The sequence below is a fragment of the Rattus rattus genome, chromosome 11, assembly GCF_011064425.1.
Source record: "Rattus rattus isolate New Zealand chromosome 11, Rrattus_CSIRO_v1, whole genome shotgun sequence".
In the NCBI taxonomy this organism is placed as follows: domain Eukaryota; kingdom Metazoa; phylum Chordata; class Mammalia; order Rodentia; family Muridae; genus Rattus; species Rattus rattus.
Genome location: NC_046164.1, coordinates 8,432,681 through 8,454,009, shown reverse-complemented (window position 1 = coordinate 8,454,009; position 21,329 = coordinate 8,432,681). Strand labels below are relative to the sequence as shown.

Below are 21,329 nucleotides of genomic sequence, written 5' to 3'. Positions count from 1 at the left end.
GGTCTTAAACACAACGAAGGCTTCGAAGTCCTTCAGGGAAAGTTTTGGGAAAGCCTTGAAGACATGTGTGAAGTTCTCACTAGAGATCAATCCACAGTGTCCTTCAGACATAAGAGGAAAATCAACAGAAAGGGAGGGGGAGGTTATAGTTCCATCGCTTGAGAAATAGGTTTGTTCCTGGGAGAGAGAGAGAGAGAGAGAGAGAGAGAGAGAGAGAGAGAGAGAGAGAGAGAGAGAGAGAGGTGGGGGGGAGGAGGTTGCTGCCTAAAAGGACTCATTGGTCACTTGGTGTTTAGTGGAGAGGCTTCAGTGTACACCAGACATGTACACGATGTTTTCTAAGAACTGAAGACAGTAGCTGAAGGTGACAGTGACTTTTCATAAAGAACAAGTCGGTTCCTTGGCATCTCTGTCTTGGTATCACTCTCAGATGTACAGGTGTGGAGGCTGAGCCCTTTGATACACCGTCATCAAACCTTGATCTTTCAAACTGTGTTATTTGACACATTCTCCATGGTGTCCTTAATGGAGGACAGAAAGCTGAAAGTTCTAGAATGTAGGACGCCCTTTGGAAGAAGCACCACTACTAGATCCTAAAGTGGGCTTAAAAAAAAAAAATCTGTTCTTCCAGATGCTGTCCAAAAGGCTGGTCACTTGTGTGGAGATTAATTGTTTCCTTCTGGAAGGGACACTGACGTTGTCCTGACAGGTTACCTGCATGGTGATTACCGTGCCTAAGTGATTTGTCCTTAATCATTAAGCCCAACACCTTTCAGCTTAAGAATCTTCAAGTGACAATCGACACCCTTAGGGTCAAAACTGGCTTGTAGTAAATACCTGTGCAAGGCGTCAATGAAACTGCACTAACTACACAAAGTATTATACTGACCTAAAAATATGTTTGTAAACTTTCCAAATATTTGCTTTGAGGAAAATAGTTATTTATTGTCAAAGCATCCAACATACCTGGATAAACTATAAAGTTTAATAAATCTTTTGGGGATAAAAGAAACACATAACTATTCAGACTCCATTTCACTGGCACAAAATTACACTTTGTATTAAAAGGAAATACATATTTACATCATCGATGACATTTTTCACTGAAGTCCATAATCATTTCATGATACATGCACTTCCCCCTGGAAACTTAAACTGAATGGTGACCCCCTTTTTATTCATTTTGTTTATTTTTGTAAGAACACAGCTGTCATCAGGAAATGCAGAAAGCATTTCCTCTTCCTTCATTACTTTATATCTAAAATAAACTTTGCCCTTACATATAGTTATTACATCTAAACCATAAGTGCTTAATAATTTAAGTAGAAACGTATGACAAATGCATCAATATGTTGCAATATATGACATTTTTTAAAATGTACCTTTGTTTTTGGGAAAGTGAAAATTCGTGCATTCAAAAGAAAACCCCCTCAAACAACCCACCCAATCCAAAATCCACCATCCTGTCTGTGTGTGCGCGCGCGTGCAAACGTGCGTCCGTGTGTGTGTGTGTGTGTGTGTGTGTGTGTGTGTGTGTGTGTGTAAAATTAAACATTTGGATGATGAGGCTCCTGGCGAGGGGAGGGACCTGTGTGTGCACATGTTTGGTTGCAGTGTTTGGGGGCATAAGGTAGTGGTGGATGTCCTCGCGTGTCTGCTCCTGCAGGTGGCTTGACTGTGCGTGCACACGCGTGGAAAGCCGGATCCTTTTACGCATCAATTATGCGAGGTCATGTGCCTGGACAGGTGGTGACGCTCCCTGAAGGACTCGTTGCAAATGGGGCACTTGAGTTTCTCCTCCCGCCGCCGCTTCACCAGGGGCTCCATGGCATACTCCTTTTTGTGGTGAGACCGCATGTGGTACACTAGGTCGGATGTCATGCGGAAGGAGGCGTTGCACTTGGCGCACCAGTTCTGCGCCGGCAGACACAGCGAGGTGAAGGAGGGCGGCAGCAGGGTGAGCGCCGAGGGCAGTTGCAGCTGCAGGGGCCCCGCGGCCGCCGCCGCTGCTGCTGCAGCGGCGGCCGAACTCTTGGGCCAGAAGGCGGTGGCGTAGAGGAAGGGGCTCTGCTTGGGCAAGCCGCCGCCGCCGCCGCTCGCCAGGGGCCCGCAGGCTCCGTTCAGGTCCGCGGCCCCCTGCAGCTTCACAGCCAGCGGATCAGCGGCGGCGGGGTAGAGTCTGGTGGGACCCACGCCGTCTCCCGGGTGACAGGGTTCCAGCGCGCCCAGCTTCTGGCCCAGGACCAACGGGGACAGCTGCGAGAAGGAGCGCGCGGGCTGCGAGAAGGCGCTCTTACGCTCGTCCGATGCGGCCGCTTGGCCGCCCCCGGAACTCCCCGCGGTCCCCGCGGTCCCCGCGCCGCCACCGCCGCCCAGCTGCGACACCGAGGTGAATGCGCTGCTGCGCGCCGGGCTCCCGCCCTCTAGCCGGCCGGGCAGCGCGCCTCCAGGACGCGGGGCCAGCAGTTTCTCGGCAGCCCCGGGCGACCCTGCCACGGGAGTGGACGAGCCGTTGCCGCCACCGGCGACACCGCTTCCCACGTCCGGGTCCTCGGCCGTGCCCCCTGCGCCGTCTGTCGCCGTCGCCTCCTCCTGCAAGCCCGCAGTGCGGGCCGCCTTCTTCACCTCCACGAAGGCGCTGCGCTTTGCCTCGCCGGTCTCGGGGCTGGGCGGCCCGAAGAGCCGGCCGTTCTCCTCCAGGCCGAAGTAGCTGCCCGCGGTGCGGTACTGCTGCGGCGTGCACACCAGCTCCTCCTTGGAGGTCGCCAGCGGCCGCTCGGAGAAGCGCGCACGGCCGCCCGCCAGCCCCGCGCCGCCGCCCTCCGCCGCCACCTCCTCCAGGAACCGCCTCTTGCCCTTGCAGCCGCCCGCAGCGACGCCATCGGGACTCAGCTCCGCCTCCTGGTGGCCGCTGCCGCCACCGCCGACGCCCGGGGCCGCCGAGCAGCTGCTGCCTCCCCGGGCGTTTTCAAGTTCCCGAGCCAGGTTGTGGAAGTCCGTGGACGGCTTGGCGCTACCGGCACCCGCGGCACCCGGCGGGTTGCTCGCCTCCGGGGACGACGCGGGGTAGTGGTGTATGGGGCCGGCTTTGCAGAACTTGGGGCCCGGGATCAATGGCGTCTCCTGTTGCTGCTGTTGCTGCTGCTGTTGCTGCTGCTGCTGCTCTTTACCACCACCGCCGCCTTGGTCCTTGGTGCCCACGCCGCCCCCTTGCTCGCTTTGGGGATTCGCATCAGTGCTGTGAAGTCTCTTGGGGCAGCGGAATCGCAGATGTGCCACGTAGGGGAACTCAAACTGGAAACGTTGGCTGCATTCCAGGCATGTGTAAGGAGATGACCCTGCTTAGTGAGCAAACAACACACACACACACACACACACACACACACACACACACACACACACACACACACACACACACACACACACAAGGTTAGTTAGCATCGCCCCTAGGCCACTAAGCCATCATTCCCATAACAAATCCACTTTATCTTTCGGTTCTGAGTGCCCGTGAAAAGAATACGCTATTCTACTCGGTGAAACTTTTCTTCTTGATTTGTACATTTATCAAGCTAGGCGCTCCCCCAACTTTTCCTTCCCTTTCTGTACCAGTTCCATTTTGGACAACACCTCAGAAGTCTCGCCCAGCCTATGAGGAGCCCAAGGAAAGCGAAGTGCACCCAGGCACCCTGGTTAGTCCCTGCACTTCTCCCCAGCTAGCGAAAGACCCACGTGCAGGTCGCGAGCCAACCTACCGTTCATTTTGTGAGATCTAGACGGGCAGAGCAAGAGCAACTCAGTCAGTTCTTTCCCATACCAAACTAACAACTCTTCATCTTTGGCAATCCTGCGGAGAGAGCGGTAGAACAGCTGTCCGTTTTTTATATAAGCTTCGAGATTCTGCTCTTCCTTATCTCGGGCTGATTGGACCAGCCGCAGCCACATGAGACCTTCAGAGGAACCGTTTGCCGCCGAAGTGTCTACCTACAATATTTAAGAAAGACAAGAAGGGGGGTCCACGTGAAAGACAGAAACCAGAGAAACCAGGGATGTGTCTTCTGCTTGGTTTTTGTTCCTAACAAACAATGATCTGAAACCAAGTTTGCCAAAGTTGACCAAAGTCGGACTGCATCCCCGGGCATGATAGCTGGCCATCCTTCGCAATATTGAGTCAGACTTACAGATTAGCCTCTGTAGAATTTCCTTTTCCGTTGCCACGCATGACAGAAGTAGGGGGAATTTCGTGTGTTTCAGAAGTAAAGGGTAAGTTTGGGTCTTCGAAATTATTTATGGCTCTCAAGCCCATCTTTCCTAACTGAGGCCTAAAGGACTAACAGGTTTTCTGCATGAAGAAAAACTAGGAACTCTGGGAGGGGGCTGGGGGGAAAGGACTGGGAGCAACGTTTGGCATGTAAACAAATAAAATAATTAATTAAAAAACAAAGACCAGGAGGAGAGAGGCCTGTTACAAACACAAATGTGGATTTAACAATACTTTGCTAGCAAAACACTTGACATTTTTATTTAAATGCAAACTCTGAACACTAGCTAATGTTAGCTAAAGAGAGCAATAATCAGGCGATTATTGTGTCCTCCCAGGTTACAAAACAAATACACTCGATACTTGTAAAAGTACCCCCAAGGACTACTTACTACGTAACAGTGGCCGTCCTAGCAAGGTCTCCTTAGCAATTGAGGGAATCCTAATCCAGGGAACCCAGAACCAGGGTAACCTTGGTGTTGTCTTTTTTTTTTTTTCCCCTCAGAAAAGGACCCGATCATTCGAATCTACTTTTCCTTTTCTAATTTTTGTTGTGTCCCCTCTGCTCTGACCGGCTGTCCTTAGGATGGCTCCTGGCTCGTTCCCCACAGGAAATTACCCTCAGACACCTCCATCCTGCTTGCCGAGACTCACCCGGAAGATGTAAGGTACGGTTCTCTTGTCCGTGGACTTGAGGGCTACGAAGGCTATGCTGTCATACAGGGAGGTGTGGCTCAGAACACAGGGACCGAATATGGCATTCTCTGGGATGTCACAGGTTGTATACACACTGGTAAAAATGTCTGTCAGACATTGTTGGACAGCCTTGGCATCTCCTTCCCAGATGCCTCTCTGGATGCCTGAATCCTCCATCACTGGAGATAGAGACCCAGGACAAGAAGAGAGTTGTTATTGCCTTTTCTGCTATGAACCTCCGCAGAGCATTTCCGCTCCCAGACATATTTTCTTTGCACTTTCGGCTTTTTTTTTCTTTTCTTTTTTTTTTTAAACCATAGCTCCTATTTTAAAAATAAAGCAGATCAATCTGGCTTGTTTTAAAGATGCCAACTTCGAAGTATTATTCCTCCCTTTTGAATAACTGGAACGGGAAGCGAGCGTGAGGGCACACGTCCTGCTTGAGAATAAGAGAATAAAGAGCTAGTGAGGGCTGGAGCAGGCTGTGTCTGTGTTAGCCTGGGATTTATAGCGTGGGCATCAGGGTGAAGGGAGGGCTTTTGCAGGTTTGTTTGCCCTTAAACCAGCATATATAGCTTTTGTGACTTTATATACCCCTCCTCCCCCAAACTTTTAATCTTCGGAGGACAGCCCTGTCCTATGCACTGAACTCGATGCGATTTCTTTTCTTCTAACAAGGGGAGCAGCCTTAGCTAGCAGGCGGGGACCACAGAGCATGGCGAATGGATTTCAAGTGGAGTGTCAGGGCCACTAATTCTATGTCAGCTAACCTTTCTTTGCAGCCTACAAGAAGGGACGCATGTCTGCTCATTACCATAATCCAACACTGTCCCTCCGAGGCTTTAATTAAAAGCAGCAAGCAGAGGTAATTATTTTCTCTCGACATGCTTATTTATGGATGAGGCTAAATCCCAGTTACCTTGTTATACAAGAGGGTGGATTGAGTCGCCTGTGGCCCATGAAGCGAGCAGGTATAGGGCAGGCTTGAAGTGTCCCCTGTCTGAAATACTGTGTGTAATGACTGGTGAATTCTCACTTCCCTGGATACCACTGTTTGGGCAAGAAGGGGCAGTCCTGCTTGAATGGTCCTCAGTGGGCCCTCCAGCTGTTTAATCCGCAACAATTTAGAAGTAATGCCCCAGTGGCGGGCTCTCTATTAAGCTGTCACACAGGGATGGCTTCCTTCCTCAGCCGCTGGACACCCCCTATACTACTTAGAGAAAGCAATAGTTGAAGATATTTAAACTAGCTCTTCCTTACCCGTGTCGTTTTTCTTGGGGAATGTAACAATTCCTCTAAGTTGGTTTTCCCCCAGCAGTTTCACCACTGACGGTGATTTCTCTGTATTTATACGCCTTAAGTGGCAGAGGGAGAACGATCTTATTCTTCTCTTGTTTGGCTAGCTTCTCATTAAAGAACAATATTGGTGATGTGTATTTTTTTAAATCGACATCTACTAGCCAATTGGTCTTACAAATGTAAGAAAATGCAATGCCCGTAGCTTCAGCTAGCCTCTTTCCTGTTCGGTCTCCTACATGCCCCAAATGGCAAGTGTATTTTCCCAACAGTGGGAATACGGGAAATAGCCACAAAATAGAAAGTTTACAATTACTACTTTCTGCTCCTGGACCTGTCTTGTTCCCTTCTGATTTCCAATTGCAAATCAAATACTAGGTTGCAGAATACAGGTTCTCTTAGCACCCTTTCCGTATAAACCCACTCGCTCTCTCTTCCCAGTTGCCTACATTTCAACGTTTTGTACCTCGCTTTTGAAATATCCTTCACAGAAGCTTTCCATTGTGACAGGAGATCGCCCTCCACTTCGGCAACAGCAGGGACCCAGTCATTAAAATGCAGTTCTATCTAACAATACAGCAAAAAGGTCCCAGAGCCGGGCTAATAGCGGTCCGTGCTGCCACGGTGGCCGCTGCGACGCAAACCAGCCACAATAAGCGATAGGCAGGACCCCGGGCTTTAATATCTAGTCTTTCACAGTCCTACGCCCATCTCTAGGCCCCGGGTTCTCTTCCTCCCCAGATCCTCCGGGGAAACCCAGAGCCAGCTGGGCTCGCTGAAAAGCGGGCGCTACTGCCGAAGCTCTCTCTCCACTCCCGGCTGGCATTGTCTGGTAGCCGCGAGCTCCCTAGCTTATCCAGCAAAGTGCTCCCACCCGCTCCTCCCTTTGTATAATCTTATTGGCAGTGGAGATAACATTTCAGCGATCGTTTCCCTCCTATCTTCTAGATAATGAGGAAAAGGGGGGCAAATTTTTCACTCCTTCTACTCAACCTGTCGTCTTCCCATCCCCCTCCCACGTCAATGCAAATAGACTTACCAGAAATAAGGTCAGGACCGAGTCGCCCAAATAAGGCCACCTGGAACCGACGGGGTGCAACCCAGTGTTCCTTTCTGCCTATTACATTAGTGTATTTCCATGTCAAGAGGTGTCGGTGTCAGTCTTGTAGGTTCTGTCCAAAGAGAGAAGAGAGATGCAGCTAGATTAGGAGAGAGAGAGAGAGAGAGAGAGAGAGAGAGAGAGAGAGAGAGAGAGAGAGAGAGAGAGAGTTGTACAGATGGACCCGATGCAATGACTGACTGGCACGCAGACACACACTTTTTGTTTGCTGCACATAATCTGCCCAATGACGCGTGACAGCCCACGTCCCCTCCCTTTAACTCTTGCTGGTCTGGGAGCTCCCTCCGGCGCCGCAAGCCTGGTTTTGCTGGCCTGCCCGCGCCAGGCAGATTCTGAGCTCCTTCCCCAAGTGGCAAAGCTTCCCCCAGAGCATCCTGGCCTGCCTCCTTCTGCAGCTGGGTCCCTCTGGGACTCCTGGGTTGGCAAAACCCGCTTCAGGCTCCGGAAGGAAGGTGCCAGAAGAAGCAAAGCGGCTCTTTTCTGTTTTGCTAGGCACTCGAGGACCTAGGACTAGGAGTTGAATTGGCTACGCTTCCAGCGCATGAACTACTTGCTTATGTCCCCAGAGTTTGAGTGGTATCCCCCCCCCCAGGGGGAAGGTGAGAAATTTCCCCGCGGGATTCTCTGGCCATTGAGCTGTGGCTGGTCTGTAAAGCTAGTGGCCTAGGAGGTGACAAACAGACTTCCTTGAATGCATTTACGCTACCTAGCAGGGAGTCCCGGGCAACTACGGGCGACCGGGAGTGTGCTTTGGTGGGAACTTGGCTTAGCCATCTCCCGTCCAATGGGGTGGGGTTTGAAGATAAACCTGGAAGGCTGCCAGACCCCTAAAGGGACTTCGGTGGTTTTTAGGTCCCCGGACAAGGGTCTGTGCGTGGGTGTGGGCTAGGAGAGCTTTGCTGGGAAAAGCCTGGGTCACTGGACTCAGGTGTTAAAGCTTTTCACCTTCTGTACTCTATACTATGTGGTTCCCAAGGGGGTCCCATAATGGGAATGGCGGCCGAGATTCTAAGACCTCGGGGTAAAGAAAGGATGGTTCAAAGTTAAAAAAAAAATACTGAGAAGGACTCTCAAAAGCCTTTCACATTCAGCCGCTGATGGGGGAGCGGATGGAATCACTAGAGTGAGGCTGTCTCGGGAGCCTCGTTTGTGCGCTAAGCCACTTAGAGGCGCTGGCTGGTCCTTTGGAGCGGCAGCTGATGCTAATGACTTGAGGTCTTTGACAGCCAGCCGGAGAGTTTTCTCCTTCTGCGGGGGCCACAAGACAATGACGCTAGGGGCTCTGGGGCTGTTTTTCTCTGGTAGGCTCTCTATTCCTAAGGAAAGAAAGGCCTTTGAGTGGCACGGGCAATCCCTCAATCCCGACCCCCCACTCTCCCTGCATTCAATTGAGCAATAGGTCAGGTTGAGTATAAATCCAGTTGTACAGTTTACTCGCTAAAGGGCAAGAGGCAGGGCCCAGATTTAAGGAGGAGACAATCTCTGCCCTTGCCTCTTGGGGTGAGCATATGACGGTTGGCAAATCCGTGTGGAGCTCTGAGACTTCTGTCCTGAAGCCTGGAGGTCAGCAAGACATCAAAGTACCTTGCAGGTACCTGCCATCAGGGAAGAATGGCCATTGAAGAAATGTAGGGGTTTACCTGTTAACAACTTCCTCCTCCTCCTCCACCTCCTCCTCCTCCTCCTCCACCTCCTCCTCCTCCTCCTCCACCTCCTCTTCCTCTTCCTCCTCCTCTCCCTCTTCCTCCTCCTCCTCTTCCTCCTCCTCCTCCTCCTCTTCCTCCTCCTCCTCCTCCTCCTCCTCCTCCTCCTCTTCCTCTTCCTCTTCTTCCTCCTCTTCCTCCTCCTCTTTCCTCCTCCTCCTCTTCCTCCTCTCCTCCTTCTTCCTCCTCCTCCTCTTCTTCCTCCTCCTCTTCCTCCTCCTCCTCCCCCTCCTCCTCCTTCCCCTCCTCCTCCTCCTCTCACACAGCATCCCCGTATTGATTCTTTGGATTGGAGCGTTAGAAATGTTGAAAGAGTTGTCTCAAACCGGGAAACTAAGCACCTGGGTAGAAGCATAGAGGTGAGATATTTAAGTGAATTAAGAGAAGGAAGAACAAGAAAGGCCAGAAGGCCCAGTTGTTAAGAATAGAAAGGCATGATAGCAAATCCGTTCTAGGGCTAGAGATGTGGCTCAGCAGGTCAAAGGCTAGGCCCCCAACTTAAAATATAAGCCAATGAGTTCTGAGAGAGCTGTGGTTGTATAGTAACCAAGGACTGACTCAGTGATGCAATGGGATTAAGGCCTTCATTCATTCAGAGTTGAACAAAACAGTGCTCTGTGTCACTTTGGTTTCTCTTTAAAAGAAAACATGGAGCTTGTTTTTCTCAGAAAAACATCAGCAGCTAATGTATTTTTAACAGTCTTTGTACATCCTGTAAATACCCAAGCACTCATTATTCCACTCCAGAAGGTACGCTTCTAGAAACCTAATCCTAAATGGAGGGTGTTTTTCCTCATGTCTGACTTCTCTTCTCCTACTATTACACCTTCTTTCTCTTTACGTAGCTCTGCTCAAGGGCTGAATTCTTGTTTCTACCTTGTGTGGAATAAGAATGTTTCTTGCATTTCAGATAGGAATTCACAAGCTTGACTTTCAAGGGCAAATCTAGAGGGAACCTAGAGCTCGCTACATCAGAAATAAGGGGGGCTACCTTCCTCAAGTTCCCTGTCGCCAAGTAACCTTCCAGCCCAAAGGAGACACATTGTGATCAACTGATGTTTTAGCTCATTTTTTCCACCCTCTAGGTAAATTTCAATTTCTGATCTTAGGTTAAATATCTAAATTTTAAATCCCTCACATTTCATGAATCCCAGTTTCTCTTTTGTTTGAAGACCAAATGGCTGACACAACCCAACAAAGCGAGTGCTGAAATTCTTACTTCCGGAGGTCTCCAGTATATTAAGTGGTGCACATTTTATTTGGTCACATAAATGCTCGAAATGACAATCATTAATAGAGTGTTAATCAACTCCATAGATAATTTTTTAGTTTTCTAGCCATCTATGGACTAAGATAGTGCACAAGCTATTTTGAAATCAACTGCTGGATTTTACTGATGCTAAACAAAGAGTTAAGACACTTAATTCAGCCTTAGACAGCACTATAAAAATACAGTTCACCCAATAGTTTTATACATTGACATAGAACGATAGGTTTATGAATGTATTTGGAGCTCTTTCCAATTAAATGACCAGAAGTACAGTCATAATGAATAAGAATAGCCACTCTGATCTGGTTTAGTAAAGGTTCTCGAAGCTGTGGCAACCCCCTCACCCAAACAAACAAACAAACAAACAATCCCATACCCATATGTAGACAATAACAGTGTTGTTTTGGAAGAAAAGGCTAAAGAGAAGTTGATGAAGGATTCTTGAAGTGGTTCTTTTTATGACCTAAGAGAAGGGGTAAAGGAAGGATGAGAAAGGAAATTTGGTTCTCAGTGAATCTCTCCCTCAGGCTTCGAAGCAGGGCCTCAAGAAGTTTAGCTACTGTAGCAGGCCTAAAATAATGACTTCTCTGGGAAGCACTCACTTAAGGAATTATCACTGTAATAACACCCTGTTTGTCTGTGTCTGTCTGGGTCCTGTTTTATATCTCTTATTTGATTGCCAAAGCCATCTACCATCACAGTCTTGGTGATGAAGAGTTTGGCAATGAGTAGCGAACAGAAATTATTCTGAGATAATAAGGGAGAATTGTTCTCAGAGATGGGAGGCTATCCACAGTCTTCCCAAGTTTCTACAGGAAGAGGTTGTCAGACTCAGGGAGAGCAAGAAAAACTTCAGGGGTAGCATATAGTACTAACCTTATCCCTTGGAATAAGGCACTGTCTAAGGGAAATTGACTCACCATCTCTACTTGGAAGCAGAAACACTTGTCAGATACCAAAGCTATTGATCAGGATGATTTTTAATTCCTTCTTTTTCTTCTTCTTTTATTGGGGGTGGGAGTGTAGTGAGGGGATGAGACAGGGTCTCTCTGTGTAGCCCTGGCAGTTGTGGAACTCATTCTGTAGACCAGGTTGGTCTCAAACTCCGAGATCCACTTGCCTCTACCTCCTGAGAGCTGGTGGTCGAGGCATGGATCACCATACCTGTTTTTGTTCTATTTTTCTATTTTTCTTTTTTTAAAGACGTGTTTATTTTATTCATGTAAGTACACTGTAGCTGTCTTCAGACACATCAGAAGAGGGCACTGGATCCCATTACAGATGGTTGTGAGCCACCATGTGGTTGCTGGGAATTGAACTCAGGACCTCTGGAAGAGCAGACAGTGCTTTTAACCACTGAGCCATCTCTCCAGCCCTCTATTTTTCTTTTTAAGATGTATTATTTATTTAATGTGTATGAGAGCTCTATCTGCATGTACATCTGTACACCAGAAGAGGGCATCAGATCCCATCACAGATGGTTGGGAGCCACCACATGGCTGTTGGGAATTGAACTCAGGACCTCTGGAAGAGCAGTCAGTGAGTGCTCTTAGTCACTGAGCCATCTCTCCAGCTCTTTGTTTTTCTTTTATCCTGAGAATAATACTTGGTGGGTTTAAAGAGAGTATGGGAGATTAATCTGCGTGTTTGATTTATATCTTGGTGAGGACAAAGATTCACCAAGATTGAGGGCACAATTTGTACTTTACAAGTGTACATGCATGGTAAGGTCACTTTGGGTGCACCCCTCCCTTGTTAGTTAGTTTACTGGATGGTTAATAAAAAAAAATAAAAAATGTATGTGCTTCTTGGCCTGATCTTGGGAAAACCAGAAACCCATGAGATATACAGTTTTATAGCCTGTCAGGAGGAAGCTCATATTCCTGGGTCTTTCCTCACCTATGTATAAGGGGGAAAAAGGGGGAGAAAGAAAAGAAGGGGAAAGAAGAAAGAAGGACCTTTTTTCCTTTTCCTTTCTTTTTTTCCCTCAGCTGTCTTTCCTGCTAGACACTACCAGGGTTGGTGTCATTGTTCTTACAATCTACCTTTCTAAAGTCTGTATCTTCCTCTGAGGGATTCTGAGTTCCAATTGCACCTTTCTTTGAGGTTCACCCGAGAGCTCGCTGGCCTTTAAAATCGTGTGTAGTGCTTCTCCTGTCCTGGCAACCTTTGCTAGGTTTGGGTGACAGCACCTCAATGGCTTCTGAGTGTGAGCTGTAGAAGGGCTAACAGGCTGAAATGATACACCACTGATCTAAAAAATATCAGTGCTTTACACTCCCCTGGGTGGGGAGGGTGTGTGGACCAAGTCTAGAACGTTGACCCTTGGATGTTGCCAGGCTTTGTACTTTGTTCCCCGGATGAACATCTAGAGATCTGACAAGGAACAGTTAGTTTTCCGTCTGTAGATTCTTCCGCTCTTCCCAGGCTCTGATCTCACTGGCCCCCAACAGCCCCATAGGAGGTGAGCAGAACAAAAGAGCATCAGATTGTGGTGGAGGACTGTTCAGCCCTCCTCATCAAGATCAGGCAGAGTGGAACCACCACAGAATGCTTGGCACTCAAGAGAGACTTTTGGGGAAGCTGACTTAAGTCTGGAGAAGGCCACCAAGTCGAGAGGCTCCATAAGCAACTTCTTCACAAAGCCAAGAGAAAGACCTTATCCTGCATTTAATGCCTGGGGCCCATTGCTCATTTCAAGCTGTATCTCTAGAGTTTTAAAAGGAGGCACTTATTGGCACCGAGACAGGCTCATTCCCTGGTGCCTAATTCCACCCAACCTTCTAAGCACTTACCCTGCAAGAGATCCTGTTGCTGGGAGTGAGCAGCAGAAGCACTATCTTCTCTTGGGAGAAGGAGACTAGCCAGTCCACTCACAAACTCAGGCCATTCTAGCTAGGAATCTGCTAATGGTGATAGACTTTCTTGAGACTTTGGGGGATGGGGACCGATGTCAACAGTAACAATGGAGAGGTCCACATTGCTTTGCACGAGTTTTGGAAGTCCCCCTGAAACCTAACTCCCTTCCTTCACTTGCCATTGAACTGCACAAGTCAGGCTTCCATTATTTCAGTGCAGATGAACAACAGGTGTTACATAAGCTAATTGAACAACCGTGGAAGGTGTTTTCTCAAATGTTCCGTGGAAAGCCTGGAACTTGCCACAGATTTTCAAAGGTACACAAAGCCACGACCAAACGTGGTTTTCGAGGTGAATATTTGGAAGAGCAATACCCTTAAAACCTTAAGGATGGAACGTTTGCCACAAGCCACAGTGACGTCTTAGGAGTTACACACCGCAGTGAAAGAGCTTTATGAGGTGGAAGAAACACTAGACAGTAGGAGCTGACCTGTATGATCTTTTGAACGTATCAGATGAGCCTCCGTAACATTTTAATAGGAACTCATGTTTTAAAGGATGGACGGCATTTGAAATTGCCAAATGGATCTTTTGAAACATTCCTAATAACCAACATAATCGACTATGATAGAGTGATAGCCTAGGCCTCAAGTTCAATGTAGGCCAAAATATCTGTGGACTTCATTTATTCATGGTATCCTCCCCACCCCTGCCTCTCCACCCCCTACCCCTTCACACGTCCCCATCACTCTCTGGAGAGCTGTAACATTTTTTAATCTTATTTAAGTTGAAATTCAAATATCAAGGAATACATACAGGGAAATCTTCAATTCAAGGCCAAATTCACCTTAAGATCTGCCCATATCATCCCTTTAATCCCAGCACTCTGGAGGGAGGCAGAGGCAGGTGGATCTCTGTGAGTTCAAGGCCAGCCTGGTCTACAAAGCAAATTCTCAGACAGTCAGGGCTGTTACTCAGAGAAACCCTATCTCAGATAACAAAACAAACAAAAATCTACCCATATCTTCCGTCTTCTCTTCCCCCTTTGGGGTTTTGCTTCTCTTCAGCCGGATGTGCTGTGTCTACTGCTGGAGTGTATTCCTCTCTTGCCTTTGGAACCTGTGGTAAAGCAGTGTCACCCTGCCCCTCAGGTCTTCCCCTTCCAAGAGCCATAACTAAAACACACAGAGATGCTCCTAATGGGTAGGAACCTATCTGTGCAGCCCCTGAAAGCCTGGCACTGAGAGGGACCAACCAATCTTGGTGCTGGCTTTCCTTCTACTCCAGGCTGACTCTGTTTCCCTGATATCCATTAAGACAACAAAATAATAAACACTTGTTAACCCTTTCTCAGTATGCTTGTGCATTTACAGTAGGGCGTGAAAGTTGCTGAGATCAGCAATTGAGAAAGATGACGTCCTGTCTTTCCCTTGGCTTTCTATCTATAGGACACTCAATGCTGTTTTGAGAACACATTTCACTGGAAGTCCTATGATAAAGCCTTCATCCCCAGAGAGAGGCCAAGCAGTAGAGCTAAGAAGGACACAATTTCTCAATACACTCTTACTGTGCGGTGTCCGTGTCTGAGCAGGTGCCCCGTGGCATCAGACATTCTCAGGTCTATCTGTGGTGCTAGCATATTGTTTGCACACAGGTAGGCTTCCCCTGAACCTGTGAAGAAAACCAGTGCATCCTGACTGCAACAGATTCCATCTCCTCCCTAAAATCATTGGGTTTAGAACCGAATTTGAGCTCAGAGTTTGGGCGGCAGAGAAAAGCGTGGACAGTCCTTCTGGGTCTGGGAAACTTCTGCTCCTCGGGTATCCATGACTCAGCAATAGTGATGGCGGCGCTAAGAGTCTTTCAGAGAAGGCCACCCAGCCTTCCCAGAAGGGAGGGCACTCAGCTGGATTTCCCAGACTTGTAAGTAGCAAGGGCTCCATGACATTTGCGTTAATTCATCCGAATGCAGAGCTGTTGACCGAAGATGCCCCTATGGAAGGTCAAACAACATGCCACCCACTGCGAGTGGGGGGGGGCGGTCTTGAGAAGCGGGGAGGAACCTTGAACTTAGAGCCGGACCGGGGCCAACCTGTTTTTTTGGTGCTCCTGTTGAAGCACACTCGGCTGGGAGTTCTAAGGGTCTGTCACTTTCCCCAGGCTCCCTAACCTTCCAAACGCCTCCTCTCAAGGCCTTTTGCTAGGTGTCAGGCGATCCTTGTAGTAGTAAGAGGTCTCCAGGGAGAAACCTGCTCTGACAGAAACACTCCTTTCGCCAGCATCGCTCCCCACCTGCTCCTGGCCACGACCTTGCCCTGGCAGGTCTCCCAGCTTTTGCGAGCGCGCCCCGTGAGTTAGCACTCTCACTAGCTAGGCAGCCAGTGACCTAGCTCAGCCTCCATTTTCCTGCAGTTGAACTAGCTGGCAAGAGCTGCCTCAGGGATCGCAGTGAGGGAACCAGGGCGAGCAAGTTTTGGAAAGCCAGTTGCTGGGCAGATGGTAAGGGATTACTTCCAAGAGCCAGGGCTAGCTTCATTTCAGTCTTTGACATTCTGGGGAGGTCTCAATGCCTTCGTTAATGAACAAGTCTCCTTAGCTAGAAGCCTAGAGCTCCGACCCAAGGAAAACCAGCACTAAGCACACACACAGGCAGAGAAGATACATTGGGTTTTGTGCATGTGTATTTCAGCCTCATTTACTAATGCAAGGCAATACAGGAGTCCTTTTATGAAGTTACTGTGAGGGCACTGTTTGACTTAAGCGAGCGCACATAAATGCCTAGTATAGGGCAAGTAAAAACTTATGCCCGTGATACCCGAGGTCACTAACGCTGTCTTTGTTTCCTAATCGGGAAAGCTGGAAGTGTATCGTTCACCCATTTTTCCAGGGGTCTCAGGGAAGGCTGAGGACTTCTGAGTGGAGTCACTGGAAGATATAGTAGGCAAAACCTGTGATCGCTTCTTCCTGTCGCAGATACTGGCTGCCTCTCCACCCAAAGGCCCTCAAGAATGTGCAAGAGGGCAGGATAAATGGATAAAAGAATAGACACGACCCCCCCTTCCGTTCCCACTTATGGCCTGTAAGGTGCCACGGGTCACAGTGCCACATTAGATTCAGTAGGAAACGGGGTGGGATTGTCAGAGGTAAGACAGGCTCCGTAGATGAGAAACTCCTGGATGTGATAGAGGTTAACTCAAGTTTTACAGTCAAAACTGAGGCCTGTAACTGCTCACAAGTCTGCAAGCCCTGGCTGGAAAGAAGAGTCTAGCCTCCCCACCCCTGTACCCCAACATACTCAAGCAGCTGGGTCTAAAGCAGCAGGCTCAGGGCCCTGGGGCAGAGAGCACTGCTAATTTTCCTAGGGATGGTTCACAAGTCACACCCTAAGCCCCAAGATCCTTGGGCAAAGGGCCAAGTAAGCTCTTCTTCACCCTCAACCTCTCTCTCCCCTTTCCCCCCTCCAGTCCTGGTACCTACTACTAGCCCAGCTAGAATCTGCTTCCTCCTATTGTACACACTCCCTGAAACTAGAACTTATGTTCGTCCTAAGCTATGATCTCGAGCTATTGTCTCTGAATCCAGGAACATTCGTGGCTTCCCAAATTCCTCCTGAAGCATAACGGAGGCAGGAGTTAAGTGCTCTCTATTTGGGACACTGGACACCTATGTCTGACCTCTGAGTCTTCAGTGAGCTAGCTATGTGTCTGAGAGAACCTCTTAACCCCTCTGAACTCCAGTACACCAAGAGCAGGCTTGTGTTAGGATCCCAGCTCTGTCACATGCTTGGGTTAGGCAGCTTCTCTGTGCTGCTGCTTCCCGTGAAGGAAGAGTAAAACTATGGTGATAAAAAAAATTAGTTAATGTGTCAGCATAAGAATTAAGTGTGGGGCTGGAGAGATGGCTCAGCAGTTATAGCACTGACTGCTCTTCCAGAGGTCCTGAGTTCAATTCCCAACAACCACATGGTGGCTCACAACCATCTGTAATGGGAGACAACGCCCTCTTCTGGTGTGTCTGAAGACAGCTACAGTATATATGTATAATGTTTTCTCCTCTCTAGAAACAAGATGTAAAGGTGCCTGTGGGAATGTAGGGTAGCAGTGCTCTTCAGAGACGTAGAGGTAAATTTGAGGTAGAAAACTGTGACCTTTTTGGAAGCGGCCCTGGCCATTTCAGTTTCTGGGGTCAGGTTAAAATGTGAAAAGCAGGATAAAGGGACTTTGGAACATGAAGAAGGGTCAACAGTTTCTTAAAATGGAAAACTGGCGGCATTTCCAAGGTCAGGAAAACAAGGACTATACCTGAAAGAGAAAGAGAGCCAGCACTGAGATAGGTTGGCCTGTTTTAAAGCCAGACTTTCAAGGCTGTGCATGTTAGGAACATGTCTGTGTGCCCTTGGGGGTGGGTGACGCTGCTTTACAACAGCTTCTAAAGGCAAGAGGAGTGGTGCACACTCCAGCAGCAGAGGCAAAACTCAGGAGAGGTAAAGAGAAGGTGAAGAAGGACAAGGGTACAGGTTGAGGTGAGTTCGGCTTCTAACAGAAGGCTGCACTGTGAGTACCCCTGGACAACTGAATTTGAATTTTAGTCTAAAAAAAAAAAAAAAAACCCGCTGCGTTCACCGATATCCCTTAAACTACCTTCCAGTTCACACCCTTTCAAAGGGATAAGCACACCTGCCTCTCCGTGTTTGTCATGTTTCTCCCTCCTTCACGATCAGTGTCCTCCTCTGCCTTTGGCTGTGGGAGCATCCTTCATCTTTTGTTCCTAACCGATAATAGGATAACCAGCAATAAAGCCTCGCTCAGCAAGACATACAGGAAAACAGGGCCTCAAACAGCCTTTAAGAGCATGTCCTTCTGCTCCCCACCCCGGGGTGAGGCCGTGTTGAAGCAGCACCAGCAACCTGGGGTATTTCATAAACTTCTGGCTCTCGGTGCACGCTCCACACAGATCCTGACTAAAAAATGCTGTTAGCAGAAAGGCGAATCAAATCAAATCAAACCAATTCCTTAGTGTTTGACCCCAGGGGCAGAGGAGACGCTGGTGAGAAGGAGCCACAACTTGGAAAAAGATTTATTTTTCCTGGCCATAAATCTCACCCCCCTTGTTCCTCTGCCCAACCAAGCATGATAAAGTCCTTTTCCATAAAGTATTCAGCATTAGAGCCACAAAGCTCCCCCAATCAGCAGCCATCTGCTTCTACCATAACTGCTGCTACCGAACCAGGGAAAGCAGCCGCAGAGAAAGGGCACCGCTGCTAGGCTCCTGGACAAATGAGCCTGAATAGCTCTGGTTTTCCTTGTGTATCCGTATCTATAGAGACAGGAGAAGAAAGGCCGCATTATATTGATACAACAATTGTAAAACAAAACGCGGAAGAGCCATCTAAAGGGCAATATCGCATGCATCAGGGGTCCCCAGATAAAAGGGGAGCTAACAGATTTATAGAAACCTTTAATTGGTTTCCAATTGAAAGCTAAAGAGGCTGGAGCGAAGCCGTGAAGAGCCGCAAAGTGCTCTCTCCTTTAGCCGTCTGGAGGCGTGAGCGATTTCATGGAAGGAGAAAAGGGGCGCAACGGGCCTTGCCTCCTGGGCCTGGGAGCCACGGGGCGGATTTTTAGATTCTCTCAATCTCTCTCAGTGAACGCAGAGGAAGAGAGAGTGTAAGATCCAACGGTAACTTTCAGAAATATTTTCAATAGGAGCGACTCCGAAACCTGGACCCACCAGCCAGGCTTCAGAAAGAAAGGTGAAGCCCGCCCTCACTAGCCTCTCTCCAAGTGCAGACTCAAACTCGAGAAGGGGTCTTTCAGCACTCAGGGCAGAGAGTGGTCCTACCCAATGCATTTGAGGCCGGACGGGTGTATTTCGCACCCACCGCGGCCGCCGCCCCCCTTCTGCAGCGCCCACCCACACAGCAAGCCTGGACGTCGGTCCGTCTGTTCTTAAAGCTAATTTATTGGTCCAACCCTCCATTATCATTTTCAGTTTCCTAATTAATCAAAGATAAAAGGCAATGGCGCACATTACGATTATGAGGGAACTGGAAGACGGATTTGAATAAAATAGGAGAAGTGGAATATGATTAATTGAACGACATGATGGTGAAATCTCAAGTGCGAGCAACAAGCCCCAGAGGGGCAAAGCCTGATTCTCGCAAGCTGACTCAAATGAGGGGACAACGCCTACGTGAGGTCACGTGTGTAGAAGCGCAGAAGGAAAAGAACTGGCTTCCAACCCCGGCTCCCAACCTAGACCAGCATTTCAGTTCAGGCCACCGCCCCCCACCCCCCACCCCCGGCGGTGCTGCCGTTCCTGTCCAATCTCTGGGCTCCAGGCTAGGGTTACTCCGCAGAAATTAACCTGCACCCCAGTTTCCCACTTGTCTCCCCTCACTTCTTTTCTCCACTTTCAGATCCCTTTACTTTGGCAAAGGCTTCGTGAAATTTCCGGAAAGCACGCCCAGTGGGTGAAGAGATCGGTCGGGATCAACTGAGCCTGTCCCCCGCTGCTTTTTCAGAAGACAGAGGGAGGGATTAAAGGGCAGACACCGGGCGGGCTCACGGTTTGCACTTACTGGTCGCTGTGATTAATGTTTCCAAGGGGATTTATTCTGAGAGCTTATGGAACCTGCTTCTGCCGGAGGGCACTGTGGGCACGCGCTGGGACACTTGGGGATTAGAGGGGACGTCAGATGGTCGCGCAGGGGCCGGGCACCGCGGCCTGTAGTGTCTTTCCTCCATCCCCACCCTCAGGCCCGGCTTTGGTGGAAACAGAGAGGACAGGACTTGAAGGTTGACTTTCCGTCTTAGGGATGTCTCCTTTAAGGGAGGAGTGTACGGGAACGTCCTGAGTGCTTTGGGGGGAAGGAACTCAGTACCAGGCCACTGAACATCACTTCACTTATTCTGTCTAGGAGTGGGAACCCAGAGCTCCACATTCCAAGGATGTGCTGCTCCCCACCAAAACACTCACTCCCTGGTCAAATACCCCATTTCCTCCAACGGGATGGGAGGAAAACCCCAACTTCCCGGAGCTGTCATACTCCCAGCTGATTGCTCGACTCGACTCAGCGCCCAGGGAGGCATCATTCAGAGCAACAAGTCTGGGCAGAAAACCCATCGCCTTCCGTAGCATCTCCCAGGGGCAGACAAACTCCTCCTGAGCCTCTGAGGGCTCTAAGAATAGGAGTACGGGAATGCTAGGGCGGAGCAGACAGTAGAAAGACAACTAGGCAAGGGGGGGAAAGGAGGGGAGAGGGAAGAAGGGAGAAGAGAGGAGGGGAGAGGGGAGCAGGGAGATCAGAGGAGAGGAAGGGGAAGAGGAGGGAGGGCAGTGAGAACAGTAAAATAAATAAATAAATAAATAAATAAATAAATAAATAAATAAATAAAATTAAAAAAAATGGGGAAGTGGGCTGTCACACTCGTAGTGGTTATTTCCACTCTCGGACGGAAGGGGTCGTCCTTCCGGTTGAAACCTCTTTCCCCTGCGCCGGGGCGCGGCGCCCAGAAAGCGAGCTTCCAGAGCGGGTATTAGCGGCTGGGCGCCCTCTCCCGGCGGCTGCGCAGCCTCCGTTGGCTGTCCCACGGGTGGTCCAGCCCCAGCCCCGCCCTCGACGCGTTGGAGGAGGGGTGAGGGAAGGAAGGTCAAGGGAGAGTGTGGGTGGTCGCCTGCGGGCAGGCTCCCGCTCGCGTCCCAGTGAGCATCCCCGGCTTCCTACCTGCGGAATGCGGGGCGCTCAGTCCCGGCGAGCCGACCTCTGAAGTCCCGCGCTCCGACACTGGTTCCGGGGCCCGGATCCCAGCCGAGGCTTTGCGATCCGTACCGGGCTCTTCAGCAGCAGCTGGGAGGGAGGGAGCGGCTGCCGGCTGCTGCGGGGCGGCGTCTGGGGTACCGCAAGCAGAGCGCAGGGAACCGCCATCTGGAGTCTGACGGCGGGCGGGGCGCGGGTGACAGGGACTGGCCCTGCCTGCGGGACCCTAGGCCAAGGGCAGTGGCCCGCGCGTGGGAGCAGCGCCTGGTGGCTGCGGAGCCTTGTGGCCTCAGAGTTAGTAGCGGTTGTGGGAGGGCGAGCGTGAGGAAGGTATGAGTCTAGGGAGGATTTGAGGTCTGCTCTCCTCA

At 49.7% G+C, this 21,329-nt stretch overlaps 1 protein-coding gene across 4 annotated transcripts; it reads right to left on the bottom strand.

Annotated features, from left to right (window-relative positions):
- Positions 1 to 963: 963 nt before the first annotated feature.
- Prdm8 (PR/SET domain 8) lies at positions 964 to 21,011 on the bottom strand. Of its 4 annotated transcripts, none has more exons than XM_032916633.1 (5): positions 20,929 to 21,011; positions 7,290 to 7,422; positions 4,913 to 5,133; positions 3,753 to 3,981; positions 964 to 3,341 (listed from the first exon to the last, which is right to left on the bottom strand). In XM_032916633.1, exons 3-5 carry the CDS (start codon positions 5,129 to 5,131, stop codon positions 1,717 to 1,719), a joined length of 2,073 nt encoding a protein of 690 aa, XP_032772524.1. In that variant the 5' UTR covers positions 5,132 to 5,133; positions 7,290 to 7,422; positions 20,929 to 21,011; the 3' UTR covers positions 964 to 1,716. The 4 variants fall into 4 exon arrangements, with proteins under 4 accessions (XP_032772524.1, XP_032772525.1, XP_032772523.1 ...); XM_032916634.1 differs by lacking the exon at positions 20,929 to 21,011 and adding an exon at positions 7,569 to 7,737; XM_032916632.1 differs by lacking the exon at positions 20,929 to 21,011 and having other exon boundaries at positions 7,290 to 7,547.
- Between the last annotated feature and the right edge of the window lie 318 nt (positions 21,012 to 21,329).

Coding starts and splice junctions, on each gene's coding strand:
- Prdm8 (XM_032916633.1), bottom strand. CDS start 5,131: ATGGAGGATTCAGGCATCCAGAGAGGCATCTGGGAAGGAGATGCCAAG. Junction 3,982..4,912: donor CCGTACCTTACATCTTCCGG/GTGAGTCTCGGC, acceptor TAAATATTGTAG/GTAGACACTTCGGCGGCAAA. Junction 3,342..3,752: donor TAGATCTCACAAAATGAACG/GTAGGTTGGCTC, acceptor TTGCTCACTAAG/CAGGGTCATCTCCTTACACA.